At 38.5% G+C, this 22,280-nt stretch overlaps 1 protein-coding gene across 4 annotated transcripts in view; it reads left to right on the top strand.

Annotated features, from left to right (window-relative positions):
* The window catches only part of UBE2D1 (ubiquitin conjugating enzyme E2 D1), a 38,912-nt gene extending 32,992 nt beyond the window's left edge, over window positions 1–5,920 (top strand). For all 4 annotated transcript variants that reach the window (XM_040254651.1, XM_040254652.1, XM_040254650.1 and 1 more), the window contains 2 exons: window positions 3,031–3,124; window positions 3,865–5,920. In XM_040254651.1, coding sequence (XP_040110585.1) covers window positions 3,031–3,124; window positions 3,865–3,910 — 140 coding nt within the window. In that variant the 3' untranslated portion in view covers window positions 3,911–5,920. The remainder of the gene's footprint in view (window positions 1–3,030; window positions 3,125–3,864) is intronic.
* Window positions 5,921–22,280: the final 16,360 nt, after the last annotated feature.

The following is a 22,280-nucleotide window of genomic DNA, read 5'->3' as shown; positions in this document are numbered from 1 at the left end:
AAAAAAATTGTTGGAGTATATTTGCTTTACAATATTGTGTTAGTTTCTGCTGTACAGCAAAGTGAATCAGCTTTACATATATATGTATCCCCTCTCTTTTGGATTGCCTTCTCATTTAGGTCACCATAGAGCATTGAATAGAATTCCTTGTGCTGTACAGTCAGTTCTCATTAGTTAGCTTAGAAGTGGTTCTTTAAGAACAGTTTCACATAACCTTAGTTTCCTCATATGTCAAATAAGAAGTTATAATAGTATTACCACATATGGTCACTATGCAACTAGCACATAGTAAAGCACTCAGTTCAGTTCAGTTGAGTTGCTCAGTCATGTCCGACTCTTTGCAACCCCATGGACTGCAGCACTCCAGGCTTCCCTGTCCATCACCAACTCCCAGAGTTTACCCAAACTCATGTCCTTTGAGTCGGCGAGGCCATCCAACCATCTCATCCTCTGTCGTCCCCTTCTCTTGTCTTCAATCTTTCCCAGCATCAGTGTCTTTTCCAGTGAGTCAGCTCTTTGCATCAGGTGGCCAAAGTATTGGAGTTTCAGCTTCAACATCAGTCCTTCCAGTGACCACTCAGGACTGATCTCCTTTAGGATGGACTGGTTGGATCTCCTTGCAGTCCATGGGACTCTCAAGAGTCTTCTCCAACACCACAATTCAAAAGCATCAATTCTGCGCTCAGCTTTCTTTATAGTCCAACTGCCACATCCATACTGCAAAATCCCATGGACGGAGGAGCCTGGTGGGCTGCAGTCCATGGGATCACTAAGAGTTGGACATGACGGAGTGACTTCACTTTCACTTTTCACTTTCATGCATTGGAGAAGGAAATGGCAACCCACTCCTGTGTTCTTGCCTGGAGAATCCCAGGGACGGGGGAGCCTGGTGGGCTGCCATCTGTGGGGTTGCACAGAGTCAGACACGACTGAAGTGACTTAGCAAAACCATAGCCTTGACTAGACAGACCTTTGTTGGCAAAGTAATGTCTCTGCTTTTTAATATGCTCTCTAGGTTGGTCATAACTTTCCTTCCAAGGAGTAACTGTCTTTTAATTTCATGGCTGCAGTCACCATCTACAGTGATTTTAGAGCCCCCCAAAATAAAGTCAGCTGCTGTTTCCACTGTTTCCCCATCTGTTTGCCATGAAGTGATGGGACCAGATGCCGTGATCTTCGTTTTCTGAATGTTGAGCTTTAAGCCAACTTCTTCACTCTCCTCTTTCACTTTCCTCAAGAGGCTCTTTAGTTCTTCTTCACTTTCTGCCATAAGGGTGGTGTCATCTGCATATCTGAGGTTATTGATATTTCTCCCAGGAGTCTTGATTCCAGCTTGTGTTTCTTTCATCCAGCCCAGCGTTTCTCATGATGTACTCTGCATAGAAGTTAAATAAGCAGGGTGACAATATACAGCCTTGACGTAATCCTTTTCCTGTGTGGAACCAATCTGTTGTTCCATGTCCAGGTCTAACTGTTGCTTCCTGACCTGCATATAGGTTTCTCTAGAGGCAGGTCAGGTGGTCTGGTATTCCCATCTCTTTCAGAATTTTCCACAGTTTATTGTGATCCACACAGTCAAAGGCTTTGGCATAGTCAATAAAGCAGAAATAAATGTTTTTCTGGAACTCTCTTGCTTTTTTGATGATCCAGCAGATGTTGGCAATTTGATCTGTGGTTCCTCTGCCTTTTCAAAATCCAGCTTGAACATTTGGAAATTCATGGTTCATGTATTGCTGAAGCGTGCCTTGGAGAATTTTGAGCATTACCTTACTAGCGTGTGAGATGAGTGCAATTCTGTGGTAGTTTGAGCATTCTTTGGCATTGCCTTTCTTTGGGATTGGAATGAAAACTGACCTTTTCCAATCCTGTGGCCTCAAATGAACGTTAACTATTGTTACCTTTTCCCTTAAAACATTTGTTTTGTGTGCATAATAGTGAAATCAGGGTACAGGGCTCTTGGTAGCAGGAGCGGGGAGATGAGGAACCTCCCTCTTGCTTAGTTTATAAAGTAGCTTGTATTTTCCTTATATGTGTTCATTTTTCACTGTTTAATATTTTAAATGTTGTATTTCACTTTTTATCATGAGTTAAGTTTAGAAACTTTCTGGAGACATGAGCCCAGATAATTTACCCTGTTGGTTTAATATACAGACTTAAAATTTCATTGGGTAGATGGAAGATAAAAGAGGAATGAAATGTTAGTTTTTCTTAGCCCTTATCGCCCCCTTTCCAGGTCATTTAAGGATCACATCTGCCTTATAAATTCACCTTTGGATGTGTAACAGTAGGAAAAATGAACATAGTAGAGGAAGGTGAAGATGGAAGATTGTTCCAAAGACTCCATGTATCCCCTTGGAAGTGGTGGCATGGAAGCAGACAATGAGGAACCAGAGTCCTTGTTCCTTTCTTTTTCAGATACTTAGTTTTCTTGTTTGTTTGTTTTTGCTTTTTAAAGTATAGATATTTGCATCGGTATTTGGATTCAGCATGGCAAGAAACAACTACTATAGTTTTTCAATTTTAATTTACATTGTAAAATATACAAGTTATGTAATGATAGCTGTGCATATTATTTTTAAATGCATTTGATAGAAATACTGTACATGTAATAAAAAATTTCATTGAAAGTAATTTACATATCTTCCCTCTTCAGCTCTAAGCCCAAATAAGAAGTGCATGAGCTCAGTCACCCAAAATAGTTTGAACTATTAACTATAATTTGATTGCTTTACCTTGAATTGATTAGAACACAGATTTTTTTGCATTAAAATAGGATAAAAAGTGGACAGTTTTCTTGTTAAAGTAAAAAAGTATCTCTAAGAAACATCTGAGGTTAGGATGCTATTCTAATATTTTCCAACTGTGTATTTGGAGTCTGTGTGTTTTAATCTCAAATGTAATTTAATGTGTTCATTTTGCTTTTTTTTCTTTATAAGTTTATTGTCTATTCATTAAAGTTATTTTTACATATGTACTTTTGTATAAAGTAGAAAACTCACTACCTAATATGGTGTTCTCTTTTAAATCTAGTTTTATTGTCCATATGTTCTCTGCTTTGTGACCCTAATCCAGATGATCCCTTAGTACCAGATATTGCACAAATCTATAAATCAGACAAAGAAAAGTAAGTGTTTGCTTATATTGGTTTCTATGCATTTCTATGTAGTCTGCCAAAACATAAGTATTATCAGTGTATTTAAGTACATTTAGTTACACTTATTATTTTTGTTAAGTTTATCTTTCCAAAGGAGTAAATCTTTCTTTTTAAACTGTTACTCTTTTTGCAAAAAATCTCACCCCTTCCCACTTATTTTTTCATCCTTTACTATTTAGTAGTATTTATTTTGCCTTTGCATAATATGCATGTTTTTTGATAGTAACTGTCAAGCTATATATAATTCTAAGTAGTAAATCTAAAATTTAAGAAGTTGGTAATTGGAAAGTACTGAATGTCATATTCTTTACTTTCTCCCAGGAAGAGAAGTTATCCCTAACTACCCCTAAACTGACCTACACCTTGCTGGTACCATTGATTCATTTGTATTTTACAGATAATGACCATTCAGGGTTGGCTTTTATAGATTTGTATTAGAAATTGACTTCTTTATTTTGTTATTTATGACTTCTTTATTTTGTTATTTATAACTTAGGTACATTTTCATATAGATTGTAAAGAGATCTATTAGTTTAAGAAATCCCTTATGTTTTCTGTTTTATTTATGTATGAACCAAAGTCACATTGACCCAATAATTGGTATGTGTATGATTATTGTGATTAAATGTAAAAAGTTAGTTTTGCATAGACAGATCTTCTAAAACATTTAATTTGTATGTTTTTACTGTATCCCTTTTGTATATCTACAGATACAACAGACACGCAAGAGAATGGACTCAGAAATATGCAATGTAAAATTTAAAAAAATTTCATATATACCAGAGTACTGTAAAATCTAGGTTTTTTTCAACAATTAGCAGTAAATTGAGCACTGTTTACTGTTTCATTGTACCATGAAATCCTTATTTTTACCCATTTTAAATGTATTTCTGAAGCAAGACAAAACAAACTTCCAAAAATATTCTTGAGACTGTGATGAGAGCATTTATCATTTTGTATGCATCGAGAAAGACATTTATTATGGTTTTTAAGATACTTGGACATCTGCATCTTCAGCTTACAAGATCTACAATGCATCTGAAAAGCAACCAAATTATTTTTTGCTGAAACTAGATGTTTTTACATGAAAAATACTGTATGTGTTATCTAAGATGTTGTCAGTTTTATAAATCTGTATTCAGATTTCATTCTTTGTTAGCTCACTTTATAATTTGTATTTTTTTATTGTATAGACTAAATATATTCTATTTACATGTATGTCAACTTGTTACTTTTTTCCTGTGAACAGTATTGAAAAAACCCAACAGCTGATAATGAAATGAATTAACTGTCTCCCTTGTCTTGGGGTATTCTGTAGATTGATTGCAGGTTTCTTAAACCTGAAATGATCTTTACACTGTAATTCTCAGTATACTGATTATGGAGAAATGTTTTGATTTTGTTATACTTGACTTAACTTTATTACAATGTGAATTAATTGCACTGCTAAGTAGAAAGATGTATAACTTTTATTTGTTGCTATTCACATCTGAATTTTTTCTGTATAGCAATATTATATTGACACCTTTTACAGATCTTAATGTAGCTCTTTCCATTTAAATAAAATGCTTTTTCTACTATTTGTCTTGGTTACTTTGAAAGATAAAAATCTGCCTTATCTACAAGTAAGGATCAATACTCTATATAAAATTTTGCATGAAAATTAATTCCAAATTGTAAGGATGAAGTCTGTTGTACTTGGCATTGAGTGCGTGCTTAGTCTCTCAGTTGTGTCCAACTTAAGCACCGTTAATTATATAAATTTTGCTTTAGATTTGTATCTGTCTACTAAGTTGTCAATCTAAAGGGTGATATACGTCAGTCCTTTGTTATAGAAGAGAATTTAGAATGTGTCAGGATTTATCTTGGATCACAGATAAAGTGAATCATTTTCTAGAGGACTGAGATGGATGTGGGTGACTGTGGCAGTGTCACCCACACTGAAGAAAAATCTTTATAGGCCTGAAGAATAATTAGGTTACTTCATTGAAATACCCCTGTGGATGTAACTAGCATTGTATTTCTTAACATTTTAAAATCTAGAATTTCAAAAATAGAATTTTACTGCTATCACAGTTTAAAAGAAGACATCCATGTTTTAACCATAGAAATTATAAAGAAAATTCTAAAATGACACTTTTCCTCTTTTTTATAATTTGTCAGTTTAAAGTGACTTAAATGAGCAGATTATCTTTGCAGATTAAAAAAAAAAAAAACTAGAAAATCCTGATGATCTAACTTAGAAAAAAATACATCTCTAATTATTAGCATGTTTACCAAACTTGAGTGTCATTTTTAAGAAGAGTTGTAGGTCTTCTGATTATTGCAGTAGCTGTATAAGTGTCCAGAAATTCTGTAATGGGTATAGTCATTAGCAAAGATTTTAAATCACTGAAGTATTTTACCATGGTTCATTATTATTAAAGCACAAAATAACCCAGTGTTATAAAATGTGTTTTTACAAATGAATGTAAAATAAATAAATGAATTGTGAAATGGATGTTTAAGAAAATATAGGTTTAAAAAGTATATTAAGTGATGTCTTTAAACAGCCTTATCATGAAAAACACTACTTTACTATATTATTAATAAGCTACGTTGGCCCAGAATTTGAACACTCAACATCATTAGATTTAAGTATTTAGTATATTTTGATAATAAACGGTTTTGTTCCATGAATATCTTTCACTTTTTAAAAACCTTTTATTTGTGTGACATTTATTTTTGGAAGTGTCTGTTTTTCTGTATTAAAGTTTTGAAGCTTGCCTAACTCTTGTTTGCCTTTGCTTACATATGAAATGTACAGCCACTCTCTTGAAGAGTGAGCACAAATTCTCATCATTAATTAAAAGTCAGAAGCAGCATAATGATCAGTCAGATCACTATTTTGGGTTTATTGATATGTTTAATTCTAAAAAAGTACATCAGTACCTAACTAAATCTGAAGACAAGGACCTTCTTTCATAGATTAGCCATTAATTTAAGGACCTCTTGGGAATGAGGAAAATAGGTAGTCTTTTGAATCCCACCTTTTAAGGTCCTCAGTGCTTTGAGACAGGTAGAAACCGTATTGAAATTGGATTCTGGACACTGACAACTGCCATTTATTGTATATTTATCAGGCTGTGCAGGATAACCTAACCCTTATTCCCCAACTATCTCAAAAGCATATGATTCCTGAACAAGCTTTACACATGCCTATGTAAACCATATATGATTATTCATTTTTGCTACTCCTCCATGAATTCTCTTAGGGGAATTTTTAAAGTTACTTTGTCAATTTCAAAAGAATCAAATGGGTTAGGTGAGAAACACAAACAGCACAAGGGTAACTTGTGCTGAGTTAGTATTCAAAACAGTAACTTTTTAAAAAATGATAAAAACATGACCATATGTAGTTTTTCATTTCCTTTATTGTTTTATCACAATGACCTCTTTGTACATGATTTACTCATTGATGTTTTACAGAATCCTGCTCTTTCACAGTTCTGTATTTTTAATGTGGAAAGATTAGGGACATTTATTTTCCCCTTGGATTAAGAGAGATTCTTGGTGAAGCTATTGAAGTGACTATTAATATAATAAAATAAATGACAAATCCAGATTTTAAAAGTTTATTTCCACCACTCTATCAACTGTTAACTATGACTTCCAAAAATTTTTCTTAAAGCAGCAGTTTAATTGCAGTTTAATGGCCCTAAAATGTGATGCCGATTATTTGTGACAGTTCTCATTTTTTATAGTACTTCTCTGACTGCTCTGACAGTTGTGTTGTACAGACAAGATAGCAGGTAGAGATTCATCTGATTTCACTAGTAGAAATTCCTATGTATAGATAACTGCTGCTGCTGCTGCTTAGTCTCTCAGTCATGTGTGACTCGGCGACCTTATGGACTGTAGCCCACCAGGCTCCTCTGTCCGTGGGTTCTCTAGGTAAGAATGCTGAAGTGCATTGCCATTCCCTTCTCTAGGGGATCTCCCTGACCTAGGGATCGAACCCAGCTCTCCTCACTGCAGGCAGATTCCTTACCATCTGAGCCACAAAGGAAGCCCAAAACTAGTCATTTCTAAATTTTTTTTTTTTTTTGTACTGAGATCTGCAAACTCCTAAACTGCATATTGATACAGTTTGACAAGGAGTTTTTTCATTAATAGTAATAACTTTGTAGTAGAAAGTAGCAGAAAGTTTGTGGACAGCTGACATTTTTGGTTCTAGAAATATTTTGTGATGCAATAGTGTCTTGGTGATAACCTAAAATAGTGTTCTATCACTTATTTGTATCATGTTACATTTAAATTTCTGCTCATTGTATATGTAAGAATGTGGTTTTGTATTAATAGGAAGAGGGAATAGTCACCTAAAAGTTCTAGCAGTTGAAGGCATTTTCATATAATAGGATACATTTCTTTAAAAACTTACTTTCAGCACTCTCTTAGGTTTTGTGGTGGCAGAGGGAGGGGCATGCCTTTCTCACCCCAGGAGGAAGTTGTTTTTATTATGCTGGCATGTGTCCAAGTTCTGAGCTATGCTTTCCTCATATCTTTTGCTTGCTTTTGTTGAAATCTTTTTAGTGCAAAAGAACACTATGAGTTGTGTGTACAGTATTTTATTGTAAACTCAATATACATTTTGGGAAACAGTTGTGATGCCATTTGTGTAAGCACTTCCAATACACTCGTCTTGGTCCCATGACCATCCACACATTCAATGTGCCAATAGAAGAATTCACAAGATGAAGCATATGCTCATACTCACAGCTAAGATTTGTTGATCTGTTTCAGCAACACAGAAGAGGTATGCAGCTGCATCTCTAAGGGGAAAACACGGATCAGAGTCTAGAGGAAACCATGAAGCTCCCTCTGAAGAGGCCACACAGAATGGAGTCTTCCTCCAGCGGTAGATGCAGGAACACAGGCACAGTGTTCAGGGGCTTTACTGGGGGCTAAACCATGTAGGCATATGTGGCCCACCAAAACTGTAGGCTCCCAGAAGGTAAGCAGGTGTTCACTGAAATGATGCCAGCACAGCAGATAACCTCACATTGCATAGGAAGAGTTTCAAAAGCAATGTTCCTAGATGCCAGCTGAGGGCCAACCTGGTGCACAATTTATTGACAAGACTGTTCTTTCTTGAAAGTTCAAGTTTGTTAATTGTGCTTATGATATTTGTTCTCACAGCCATTATGGGTGATGTGTGCAAATTTTCCACCCTCTTTTTAAAAAATATTTATTTGGCTGCATCAGGTTTTGGTTTCTTCTCTCTAGTTGTGGAGCAAAGGCTTAGTTGTCCCGTGCAAGGTGGGATCTTAGTTCATCTACCAGGGATCGAACCCACATCCCCCGAGTTAGAAGGCAGATTCTTAACCGGGGAAGTCCAAAGTTTCCCCTTTATGATTGTGAAATTGTCTGTATTTTAGTTTATATTTGTTGTAAAGATTTTGAAGTCATGTTGTTGGAAACACACACACACACACACTACACTTGCAGGTGAAATCATGATATTTTACTGGCAGAATGATCCCTTTCTCATTAAGAAATGTCTTTATCTCTAATAATGCTTTTAGCTTAAAGTCTAATATTAATACAGCTTTCTTTTCGGTTAGTATTGTAGTGTATCTCTGTGTTGTTTAATTTTGGGTCTTTCTGTGTCTTTTTAAAAAACGTGTGTCTCCTGTACTAATTATAGTTTGGTTTTCTCTGATTTTTAATCCAACATGACAATTTTAGTATTTTAATTGAAGTATTTCGTCATTTGCATTTAATGGAATTACTGATATAGCTTGGTTTCTACCTACTATGTTACTGATTTTTTAAAATTAATAATTGATATTTTGGCTGTGCTGTTCAGTTTGTGGGATCATAGCTTCCCCACCAGGGATTGAACCCTGGCCACAGCAGTGAAAGCACCCAGCCACTGGATGGCCAGAGAATTCCCATGTTCCTGATATGTTTAAAATCATGTTTTGTTTTTTCTTCTTTTCTTGTCTTCTTTTGTTTTAGGTTTTATAATAGTCTCAGCTTTCCCTAATAACATATTAGACATCCTTTTATTTTTTTTGTAACTACCCTGAATTAAAAGACCCATCTTTGCCTTAACTCAGTTTAATGTAAATTATTACTTATACCATTTTCCCATAATGTGAGAACTATTTGGGCCCTGTTAACTCCTTTCCCACATTTTACATTATCATTATGAAGTTTGATTCTACATATATGTTAAATTCCACAAGACAGTCTTATTGTATATGTTATTGCCAGTATTCTGATCTCCATATATACTTTTCCAGTGGTCCTCATTGCTTCTTGAATTTTCATGTTTCTATATGAGATCATTTGCCTTCTGACTAAAGAACTTCATTTAGTATTGCTTTTAGTGCAAGTCTTCTGGTGACAAATACTCTTTTTCTTTCTTTTTTTGTTTTGCTATCATTTATATAGTATATTTTCTTTGGAAGTAGGATTTAGCTTGCTATTTTCTTTCAGCACTTTAAAGATATCATTCCATTGTCTTTGGATCCCACAATTCTGTTGAGAAATCTGCTATTAGGTTTATTGTTGCTGCTTTAAAAAGTATCTAGTTTCTCTGACTTCTTTTAAGATTATATATATATTTTTTTACTTAAGTGTTTTATTGTGATGTTACAACATATAATTTTCTTCATCTTATTTTGCTTGAGGTTCACAGAGCTTCTTTATCTATAGGTTGATACATTTTCATGAGTTTTGGAAAATGTTGGCCCTTATTTCATCAAATATTTCCTCTGTCTCATTCTATTTTTCCCCTTCAGGACTCCAGTATAAAATGTACTAGACCTGTTTCCTAACCTTTTCCCTATATTTTCTCTTTTTCTCCTTTGAGTTTCTGTTTGGAAATTTTGTATTCATCTTTTCTTTTCCAGTTCACTAATCCTGTCTCCTGCATATCAATCTGCTCTTAAAACTATCCCCTCAATTTCAGATATTGTAGTTAAGTGCAGATTGTCTTTCTCAGTTCTAGAACTATCATTTGATTTTTTAACATATTTTAGTTTTCTATTTTGTTCCAAAATTGTTTATTTTGTCCATGTTTCTATTTTTGAAGTCCTTAATTACCATTATTTTAAGTCTTTGTTAACTTCAAAGAAATGAATCACCTGTGTGAATGTGCTTTCATGCTTTTATTGAAAGCCATATACTGTGTATAGAAACTGTAGAATCTCTAGACACTGTTCTCTCCCACAAGAGAGGGCTCACCCTCTCCTCTGCCAGACAAATAATGTGCAAAGATGATCACTCTAAGGCAATCAGGGTCTGTGCTTAGTTGAAGCTGGTTGTAGTTTTATGAGATTCAGTCTATGTCTGGTTTACCCTCGTGCATAGTGCACAACCCTCTAGGATTCTCTTGGTTTCCTCAGACCAGAGAAATTACAAGAAATTTCATTCTGCTTTTCAATGGTATTTTTGATTCACAGGTTTAGCCTCTTGCTTCTTAGAGTTACACAATATGGCAACTATCTTGATGGAGGACTAACCATACGTTTGAAGTCTTTCAAGTCCACCATTTTGTCACTTCTGCTCAATATAATCATCAAAAGTACTACTAGCTTTTCTGTTATGAACAGCCACTCTCAGAGATCAAGCCTGAATTCTCAGCCTTATGACACATCCAGATTAATTGCCCCAGGTTAAAAGGGAGGCTGTAGATCATTAGTGTTAGATCTCCACATCATTCTTTTAATTCCTAGTACATTCTTTGGGGAATGGAATGCAAAAATAGGAAGTCAAGAAACACCTGGGGTAACAGGCAAATTTGGCCTTGGAATACGGAATGAAGCAGGGCAAAGAGTAATAGAGTTTTGCCAAGAGAACACACTGGTCATAGCAAACACACTCTTCCAACAACACAAGAGAAGACTCTACACATGGACATCACCAGATGGTCAACACCAAAATCAGATTGATTATACTCTGTAGCCAAAGATGGAGAAGCTCTATACAGTCAGCAAAAACCAGACCGAGAACTGACTGTGGCTCAGATCATGAACTCCTTATTGCCAAATTCGGACTTAAACTGAAGAAAGTAGGGAAAACCACTAGGCCATTCAGGTATGACCTAAATCAAATCCCTTATGATTATACAGTGGAAGTGAGAAATAGATTTAAGGGACTAGATCTGATAGATAGAGTGTCTGAAGAACTATGGACAGAAGTTTGTGACATTGTACAGGAGACAGGGATCAAGACCATCCCCGTGGAAAAGAAATGCAAAAAAAGCAAAATAGCTGTCTGGGGAGGCCTTAAATAGCTGTGAAAAGAAGAGAAACGAAAAGCAAAGGAGAAAAGGAAATATATAACCATCTGAATGGAGAGTTCCAAAGAATAGCAAGAAGAGGTAAGAAAGCCTTCCTCAGCGATCAATGCAAAGAAATAAACAACAGAATGGGAAAGACTAGAGATCTCTTCAAGAAAATTAAAGATATCAAGGGAACATTTCATGCAAAGATGGGCTTGATAAAGGACAGAAAGAGTATGGACCTAACAGAAGCAGAAGATATTAAGAAGAGGTGGCAAGAATACACAGAAGAACTGTACAAAAAAGAGCTTCACAACCAAGATAATCATGATGGTGTGATCACTCACCTAGAGCCAGACATGCTGGAATGTGAAGTCAAGTGGGCCTTAGAAAGCATCACTATGAACAAAGCTAGTGGAGGTGATGGAATTCCAGTTGAGCTATTTCAAATCCTGAAAGAAGATGCTGTGAAAGTGTTGCACTCAATATGCCAGCAAATTTGGAAAACTCAGCAGTGGCCACAGGAGTGGAAAAGGTCAGTTTTCATTCCAATCCCAAAGAAAGGCAATGCCAAAGAATGCTCAAACTACCGCACAGTTGCACTCATCTGACATGCTAGTAAAGTAATGCTCAAAATTCTCCAGGCCAGACTTCAGCAATACATGAACTGTGAACTTCCAGATGTTCAAGCTGGTTTTAGAAAAAGCAGAGGAACCAGAGATCAAATTGTGAACATCTGATGGATCATTGAAAAAGCAAGAGAGTTCCAGGAAAACATCTATTTCTGCTTTATTGACTATGCCAAAGCCTTTGACTGTGTGGATCACAATAAACTGGAAAATTCTGAAAGAGATGGGAATACTACACCAGCTGACCTGCTCTTGAGAAACTATATGCAGGTCAGGAAGCAACAGTTAGAACTGGACATGGAACGACAGACTGGTTCCAAACAGGAAAAGGAGTATGTCAAGGCTGTATATTGTCACTCTGCTTACTTAACTTATATGCAGAATACATCTTGAGAAACGCTGGCCTGGAAGAAGCACAAGCTGGAATCAAGATTGCCAGGAGAAATATCAATAACCTCAAATATGCAGATGACACCACCCTTACGGCAGAAAGTGAAGTGTTTTCACTGTGGGTTGAGGGTTCAATCCCTAGTGGAGTAGCTACGATCCTCCATGCTGCATGGTGCAGCCAAAAAAAAAAAAAAAGTTTAATAATAGTTCCCACAGCCTCAGAGGTTTTGGAGAGGAGTCTGGGAAAGAGAGAATGGAGATACTAATGGGTTAGCCCTTGAATTACACTTTTGCTTTGAAGCTCATTTTTATCAGATTTATATGTGTCCTATGGCTCACACATTCATTTCCAATTTCAACCAGCAGAATTAAAGTACTAAGCTCTTAAAACTGGACTGTCGTGATCTGATGTGGCTTGCATCTCCAGACTCATTTTCCACTCCCCGCCTCCCACCAAATTTCCTGCATTTCCCCTTGGCCACCAACACCTTCCACTTCCGGTAGGGTGGTGCTTCTCAGTCTCACACTTTGGTCAATCTGTTCATGGTGCCTAAAATGCCATCTTCAAACCTTTAACTACCTTGCCAAGTGCTGATAGTTTCCCTTTTGTTTTCCCCAAGGTGGGGACTAAAGCTATGGTTTTCTTTCTGGCCTGCAGATTCTGGCTAGTTTTCTGTGTATGCTCAGTTGTGTCTCTTTGTGACCCCATGGATTGTAACCCACTGTGGTCCTCTGTGTATGGAATTTTCCAGGCAAGAATCCTGGAGTGGGTTGTTACTTCTTACTCCAGGGTATCTCCCTGACCCAGTTATCGAACCTGTGTCTCCCACATCACCTGCGTTGGCAGGAGGATTCTTTACTGCTATGTACCCATTAAGTAGAATGAGGGATATCTACATGCACTAACAGGGGTGTGTTTGAAACTGCCCTTCAGAATTCAGGGAAGGTCATGAAGGCTGGAATCTTACCTAAAGAAATAGGGATCAAAATGAGGCCTCTGTGCCCGGGGGCCCCACTCAGTTTTATCACTACTGTTTTCAGAAATGCACACAGGGAGCTGGACACAGGGTGGGGGCATGTGTGTATATTGGGTTGTGCCAAGATCTGGGAGTGCTTGTGCACCAGTTATGGGGATCATGAGTGATGCATCCCCAGCAGCTTATGGTTTCTTGATGGAGTCCACAGCACAGTATGAACTATGTTCTTTCAACACTCTCCAAGAATTCTATCTGGTGTCCTCCCAGACTCTTCCCACTCCCCAGTCCTGAAGTTTGTGATTCAGTTCATGAATGGGCTGAAAAGGAAATGAGCTCCTTTCTGTGTTCCACACAGCTGGGGAGGCCAGGTGGTCACTCAGACACTCTCACTTTCCTGAGCTGAGGACATTAAGGGCTGGAGCCAGTTCATGGGCCACTGCAGGGTCCAAAGCCAGGACCAAGATCATGGTTTGTATGTCTATTACCCAGTGCACATTTGGGCAAGATTCCTCCCAGATCCCTCATCATAGACACTTATAGCTCCCACAAAGGCACTTTTGTCTGTGGAGAGACACTTTTGTCTGCTGACGTCACTCTACCCCCAGTGTGTATCTTTATCAGTACCCTCACCATGCTGTATTATCAGTGTTATTAACCATGAGGTCCTTACTGTTTCTCATTTTTGATTCCTTGGGACCTAGCACAGTATCTGGCACACAAGAGCTCAAACACTTAGTGAGTAAACAAATGAGTGAATTGGGTCTCAGATGATACTTAGGGTTCTAAATGGCATATTTTAGTGGGCTGGAAGAAGCACAAGCTTGAATCAAGATTGCTGGGAGAAATATCAATAACCTCAGATATGCAGATGACATCACTCTTAGGGCTTCCCAGGTGGCTCAGATGGTAAAGTGTCTGCCTGCAATGCGGGAGACCTGGATTCAATCCCTGGGTCGGGAAGATTCCCTGGAGAAGGAAATGGCAACCCACGCCAGTACTCTTGCCTGGAAAATTCCATGGACGGAGGAGCCTGGTAGGCTACAGTCCATAGGGTCGCAAAGAGTCAGACACGACTGAGTGACTTCACTTTCACTTTATGGCAGAAAGTGAAGAGGAACTAAAAAGCCTCTTGATGAAAGTGAAAAAGGAGAGTGAAAAAGTTGGCTTAAAGCTCAACATTCAGAAAACTAAGATCATGGTTTCTGATCCCATCACTTCATGGCAAATAGATGGGGAACCAGTGGAAACAGTGTCAGACTTTATTTTTGGGGGCTCCAAAATCACTGCAGATGGTGACTGCAGCCATGAAATTAAAAGACGTTTACTACTTAGAAGGAAAGTTATGACCAACTTAGATAGTATATTGAAAAGCAGAGATATTACTTTGCCAACAAATGTCCGTCTAGTCAAGGCAATGGTTTTTCCAGTGGTCATGTATGGATGTGAGAGTTGGACTGTGAAGAAAGCTGAGCACTGAAGAATTGATGCTTTTGAACTGTGGTGTTGGAGAAGACTCTTGAGAGTCCCTTGGACTTCAAGGAGATCCAACCAGTCCATTCTAAAGGAGATCAGTCCTGGGTGTGCGTTGGAAGGACTGATGCTGAAGCTGAAACTCCAATACTTTGGCCACCTCATGTGAAGAGTTGACTCATTGGAAAAGACCCTGATGCTGGGAGGGATTGGGGGCAGGAGGAGAAGGGGACGACAGAGGATGAGATGGCTGGATGGCATCACCGACTCAATGGATGTGAATTTGAGTGAACTCTGAGAGTTCGTGATGGACGGGGAGGCCAGTACTCTTGCCTGGAAAATCCAATGGATGGAGGAGCCTGGTGGGCTGCAGTCCATGGGGTTGCTAAGAGTTGGACATGACTGAGCGACTTCACTTTCACTTTTCACTTTCATGCATTGGAGAAGGAAATGGCAACCCATTCCAGTATTCTTGCCTGGAGAATCCCAGGGATGGGGAAGCCCGGTGGGCTGCCGTCTGTGGGGTCACACAGAGTCAGACATGACTGAAGTGACTTAGCAACAGCAGCAGCAGGGAGGCCTGGCATGCTGTGATTCATGTGGTTACAAACAGTCAGACACAACTGAGTGAACTGACTTTAGTGGGGAAGACATTCATTCAAATAAGAGAAACCAAACAGAGATAATACAGTAAAAACAAATAAAAATGGCCTTGGTAAATCTGTGTGCAATTAAAGAGAGAAAAGCTTAGGTGGAGAATGCAGATTACCTCAAAGTGAAACCTTGATTTGATGGCCTGTAACCTAGATAGCATATTGAAAAGCAGAGATATTACTTTGCCAACAAAAGTCCGTTTAGTCAAGGCTATGGTTTCTCCAGTGGTCATGTATGGATGCGAGAATTGGACTGTGAAGAAGGCTGAGCACTGAAGAATTGATGCTTTTGAACTGTGGTGTTAGAGATGGCTCTTGAGAGTCTCTTGGACTGCAAGGAGATCCAACCAGTCCATTCTAAAGGAGATCAGCCCTGGGATTTCTTTGGAAGGACTGATGCTAAAGCTGAAACTCCAGAACTTTGGCCACCTCATGCGAAGAGTTGACTCATTGGAAAAGACTTTGATGCTGGGAGGGATTGAGGGCAGGAGGAGAAGGGGATGACAGAGGATGAGATGTCTGGATGGCATCACTGACTCGATGGATGTGAGTTTGAGTGAAGTCCGGGAGATGGTGATGGACAGGGAGGCCTGGCGTGCCGCAATTCATGGGGTTGCAAAGAGTCAGACATGACTGAGTGACTGAACTGAACTGAACTGAAAAGATCAATGGGGCTTCCCAGGTAAAGAACTCAGACCTGTCAATGCAGGAGACAGACACAGGAGACCTGGGCTCAATCCCTGGGTTGAGAAGATCCCCTGGAGGAGGGTATGGCAACCCACACCAGTATTCTTGCCTGGAAACTCCCATAGACAATGGAGTCTGGTGGGGTATAGTCTGTGGGGTCACAAAGAGTCAGACATGACTGACGTACTTAGCACACATGCACAAGAAATCATTGTAAGTTTTTAATCAGCAAAATGATGTAATAAAAGTGTTTGTTTAGGGATACTTACTTAGCAGAGTAAAGAACTGGAATTAGATTAGTCCGTCATACTAGCAGCCTCAGAATAATTCTTGGCTTCCACGTATTAATGAAAGCCTGCTGATTATACTTAGAAATTCCTTTGAAGTGTGAGCCATGGCAGAATCTTATCTCAGGATCTCAACCCCTTTCCTAGGTTATGGCAATAGCCTCCTAATTCATCCTCTTCTTTACAGTCTCATTTTCATCACTTTCCATGTGCCTGCTACTGCTACTGCTGCTAAGTCACTTCAGTCATGTCCGACTCTTTGCAACCCCATAGATGGCAGCCCACGAGGCTCCCCTGTCCCTGGGATTGTCCAGGCAAGAACTCTGGAGTGGGTTGCCATTTCCTTCTCCAATGCATGAAAGTGAAAAGTGAAAGTGAAGTCGCTCAGTTGTATCAGACTCTTAGCAACCCCATGGACTGCAGCTTACCAGGCTCCTCCATCCATGGGATTTTCCAGATGAGAGTACTAGTGTGGGTTGCCGTTGGAAGAGATATTTCTAAAAATGAGATTAAGCTGCCTAAAAAGCTATTTGTCCATCTTTTGCTAACAAATTCCTTAACATATCACACATAGCCTTTCACAAACTAATGCCACCCAATCTCTTTGGTTGTCTCAGACCACTCCTTTTCACATATATTTTATCTTTCTGAGGACACCATATCCTTGTGCATCTGTGACTTGCACATACTGTTTCCCTTTTCTGGAAAGCACTTCTACCCTTCCTTGCTTGAAAAAAAATAGTTCAAATGTCACCTACTCTATGCAGCCATTCCCTACTCTTCCAGGAGATTTAAACAGATAGATCATGCCTTAGTCACCTTTGTATTTTTAGAACTCATTGCAATATTTAGCATAGCAGTGGCTTCTACTAGAAACAAAGTTTTAAAAATGTTTAATGATAAATATTATTGTTGTATTTTGGAAAAAATGAAAAACAAAACAGATTTATATAAGGTAAAAAAATGAGTAAAGTAAAAACCATCTACTCACACCTGCAATACTGAGGTATCTATTCAGTTCAGTTCAGTTCAGTTCAGTTCAGTCACTCAGTTTTGTCCGACTCTTTGCAACCCCATAAATCACAGCACGCCAGGTCTCCCTGTCCATCACCAACTCCCGGAGTTCACTCAAACTCATGTCCACTGAGTCGGTGATGCCATCTAGCCATCTCATCCTCTGTTGTCCTCTTCTCCTGCCCCCAATCCCTCCAAGCATCAGGACCTTTTCCAATGAGTCAACTCTTCTCATGAGGTGGCCAAAGTATTGGAGTTTCAGCTTCAGCATCAGTCCTTCCAGTGAACACCCAGGCATGATCTCCTTTAGGATGGACTGGTTGGATCTCCTTGAAGTCCAAGGGACTCTCAAGAGTCTTCTCCAACACCACAGTTCAAAAGCATCAATTCTTTGGTGCTCAGCTTTCTTCACAGTCCAAATCTTACATCCATACATGACCACTGGAAAAACCATAGCCTTGACTAGACAGACCATTGTTGGCAAGGTAATATCTCTGCTTTTCAATATACTATCTAAGTTGGTCACAACTTTCCTTCCAGGGAGGAAGTGTCTTTTAATTTCATGGCTACAATCACCATCTGTGGTGATTTTGGAGCCCCCCCAAATAAAATCTGACACTGTTTCCACTGTTTCCCCATCTATTTCCCATGAAGTGATGGGACCAGATGCCATGATCTTCATTTTCTGAATGTTGAGCTTTAAGCCAACTTTTTCACTCTCCTCTTTCACTTTCATCAAGAGCCTTTTTTAGTTCCTCTTCACTTTCTGCCATAAGGTTGGTGTCATCTGCATATCTGAGGTTATTGATATTTCTTGCAGCAGTCTTGATTCCAGCTTGTGCTTCTTCCAGTTCAGCGTTTCTCATGATGTACTCTGCATATAAGTTAAGTAAGCAGGGTAACAATATACAGCCTTGACGTACTCATTTTCCTATTTGGAACCAGTCTGTTGTTCCATGTCCAGTTCTAACTGTTGCTTCCTGACCTGCATATAGGTTTCTCAAGAGCAGGTCAGGTGGTCTGGTATTCCCATCTCTTTCAGAATTTTCCACAGTTTGTTGTGATCCACACAGTCAAAGGCTTTGGCATATAATCATCATTAAATCAGATCTTGTGTGTACTATTTTACACACTTGTGGGTGTACAGTTTTTAAAAATTCAAACCTGTTTTTGAATGACTGAATGAGTGAATAAAGGAACTTCAGATGTTATTCATAACAATCCACTAATTAGTTGAAGTCAGGAAAGAATTTTTATGAGGTTAGAAAAGAAAATATAGATTGTGAAGGAGTATTCAAAGAAACAAAAACCAAAAACCAGGGAATTCCCTGGTGGTCCAGTGGTTAGGACTCCACACTTCCACCGCAGGGGACATGGGTTCCATCTTTTGTCTGGGAACTAAGATCCTGCAGGCCACAAAGAGTGGCCAAAAAACCAAAAACAAAAAAATAAAAAACTACTGCAACTTCATGACTGAGTTGCCTGTGTTATGCTTAACATAGAATTAAATATAATTTCAAAGCTGTAAATTGTGGATACATAGGTGGAAAGTTTTAACAAGATGCAAGAAGGAAGATAATCCTTCTTATATATCTCTCTGAATACCAGTTTTTATACTTGTACAACACAAGGAATCCCTATTTGTAGGGTTTATGAAAGGATTAGGGATAAAATATATTAACATGTTTGCCATGCAGTCAAGCAATAAATTATAATTATTATCATTTGTATTGATAGAGTGTTTTACAATAACATGAGAGCAGACAATGTAGGTTATCTTGTTTACTAATAACATTATTTCCTCAAAATAAGCATGCTGAATTTCTTCTACTCTTTAAATCGGCTTTTAGCAATATCCAAAGATATGAATTTTGGTTCAAAATTGGGAAAAGAGTATGTCAAAGATGCATAATTGTCACTCTGCTTATTTAACTTATATGTAGAATGCATCATGTGAAATACTAGGCTGGTTGAAGCACAAGTTGGAATCAAGATTGCTGGGAGTAATGTCAATAACCTTAGATATGGAGATGACACCACCCTCATGTCAGAAAGTGAAGAGAAACTGAAGAGCCTCTTGATGAAGGTGAAAGAGGAGAGTGAAAAAGCTGGCTTAAAACTCAACACTGGATAAACTAAGATCATGGCATCCCATACCATCACTTCATTGCAAATAAATAGGGAAAAAGTGGAAACAGTGACAGACTTTATTTTCTTGGACTCCAAAATCACTGTAGATGGTGACTGCAGCCATGAAATTAGAAGACACTTACTCCTTGGGAAAAAAGCTATGACAAACCTAGACAGCATATTATTTTTTTGTTGTTGTTCATTCAATTAATTTTATTTATTTATTTATTTTTACTTTACAATTCTGTATTGGTTTTGCCATACATTGACATGAATCCACCACGGGTGTACATGCGTTCCCAAACATGATCGCGCTGCGAGGGCGGCGCGCCACAACATCTCTCTGGGTCATCCCCGCATACCAGCCTCAAGCGTGCCATATCCTGCATCGGACATAGACTGGCAATTCGATTCTTACATGATATTATACATGTTTCAATGCCATTCTCCCAAATCATCTCACCGTCTCCCTCTCCCACTGAGTCCAAAAGTCCGCTATACACATCTGTGTCTTTTTTGCTGTCCTGCATACAGGGTCATCATTGCCATCTTTCTAAATTCCATATATATGTGTTAGTATACTATATTGGTGTTTTTCTTTCTGGCTTACTTCACTCTGTATAATCGGCTCCAGTTTCATCCATTTCATCAGAACTGATTCAAATGTATTCTTTTTAACGGCTGAGTAATACTCCATTGTGTATATGTACCACAGCTTTCTTATCCATTCATCTGCTGATGGACATCTAGGTTGTTTCCATGTCCTGGCTATTATAAACAGTGCTGTGATGAACATTGGGGTACATATGTCTCTTTCAATTCTGCTTTCTTCAGTGTGTATGCCCAGCAGTGGGATTGCTGGGTCATAAGGCAGTTCTATTTGCAATTTTTTAAGGAATCTCCACACTGTTCTCCATAGTGGTTGTACTAGTTTGCATTCCCACCAACAGTGTAGGAGGGTTCTCTTCTCTCCACACCCTCTCCAGCATTTATTGCTTGCAGATTTTTGGGTCGCAGACATTCTGACTGGTGTGAAGTGGTACCTCATTGTGGTTTTGATTTGCATTTCTCTAATAATGAGTGATGTTGAGCATCTTTTCATGTGTTTGTTAGCCATCCGTATGTCTTCTTTGGAGAAATGTCTATTTAGTTTTTTGGCCCATTTTTTGATTGGGTGGTTTATTTTTCTGGAATTGAGCTGCAGGAGTTGCTTGTATATTTTTGAGATTAGTTGTTTGTCAGTTGCTTCATTTGCTATTATTTTCTCCCATTCAGAAGGCTGTCTTTTCACTTTGCTTATATTTTCCTTTGTTGTGCAGAAGCTTTAATTTTAATTAGGTCCCATTTGTTTATTTTTGCTTTTATTTCCAGAATTCTGAGAGGTGGATCATAGAGGATCCTGCTGTGATTTATGTCGGAGAGTGTTTTGCCTATGTTCTCCTCTAGGAGTTTTATAGTTTCTGGTCTTACATTTAGATCTTTAATCCATTTTGAGTTTATCTTTGTGTGCGATGTCAAAAAGCAGCAACATTACTTTACCAACAAAGGTCCATCTAGTCAAAGCTATGGTTTTTCCAGTGGTCATGTATGGATGTGAGAGTTGAACCATAAAGAAGGCTGAACACCAAAGAATTGACGCTTTTGAACTGTGGTGTTGGAGAAGACTCTTGAGAGTCCCTTGGATGGCAAGGAGATCCAACCAGTCCATCCTAAAGGAAATCAGTCCTGAATATTCATTGGAAGGACTGATGCTGAAGCCGAAGTTCCAATACTTTGGCCACCTGATACAAAGAGCTGGCTCATTAGAAAAGACTTTGATGCTGAGAAAGACTGAAGGCAGGAGGAGAAGAGGACAAGAGAGAATGAGATGGTTGGATGGCATCAGCAGCTCAATGGACATGAGTTTGAGCTAGGTCTAGGAGATGGTGAAGGATGGGGAAGCCTGGCATGCTGTATTCCATGACTTTGCAAAGAGTCGAACATGACTGAATGACTGAACAGCAACAACATTTACAAATTAACCTCAGCAATATTATCCAAAGACAGAAACACATACTGAGACTTACATATATACCCAGAAATACAGAGATCTCATAGTTTCTGCTTTATATTTAAAATGTCTCTTACCACCCCCCCCCCCACTATTTTTCCCCTTGGCTTGAAGTAGTACTATTAATAATTAACCTGAGGCTGAAGTCTCAGGAAAGTAGGCTGTGTATCTCATGGACATGATAACTTCAAGTTTCCTCTAGGCATTAAAAATAATAATAATAAACTAGTTGTTTTTAATCTCATGTGCAAAAAAAACCAGTTTTGCAAATCAAAAGAAATTTTGTCTTAGCCAATTTTTTCCAGAGTCTAAAGAATATTGTGTTCACACTGTCTTGTTTCTTTCTGTGGTCATAGTCTCTAGCTAAAATTTAAACCAGAGAGAGCTCCAACTGACTCTGATAACAGAGGCATATTGGCTGATAAAATCTTGTCCCAGAGGGGTTGTCTCTCTGGCTAGGTGAGGTCTTAGTCCCATTAGAAGAATCTGAACAGTAAGGGAAAATATAGGAGTGTGGGAAGCTTGATTCTTTCCTCTCCCCCATCCCCTCCCCACCAAGAGAGAGGA

This window comes from Oryx dammah, unplaced genomic scaffold (genome assembly GCF_014754425.2).
Source record: "Oryx dammah isolate SB20612 unplaced genomic scaffold, SCBI_Odam_1.1 HiC_scaffold_14, whole genome shotgun sequence".
Taxonomy (NCBI): Eukaryota; Metazoa; Chordata; class Mammalia; order Artiodactyla; family Bovidae; genus Oryx; species Oryx dammah.
Note: the sequence above shows the minus strand (reverse complement) of the source record. Positions and strands in the feature narration are given on the sequence as shown.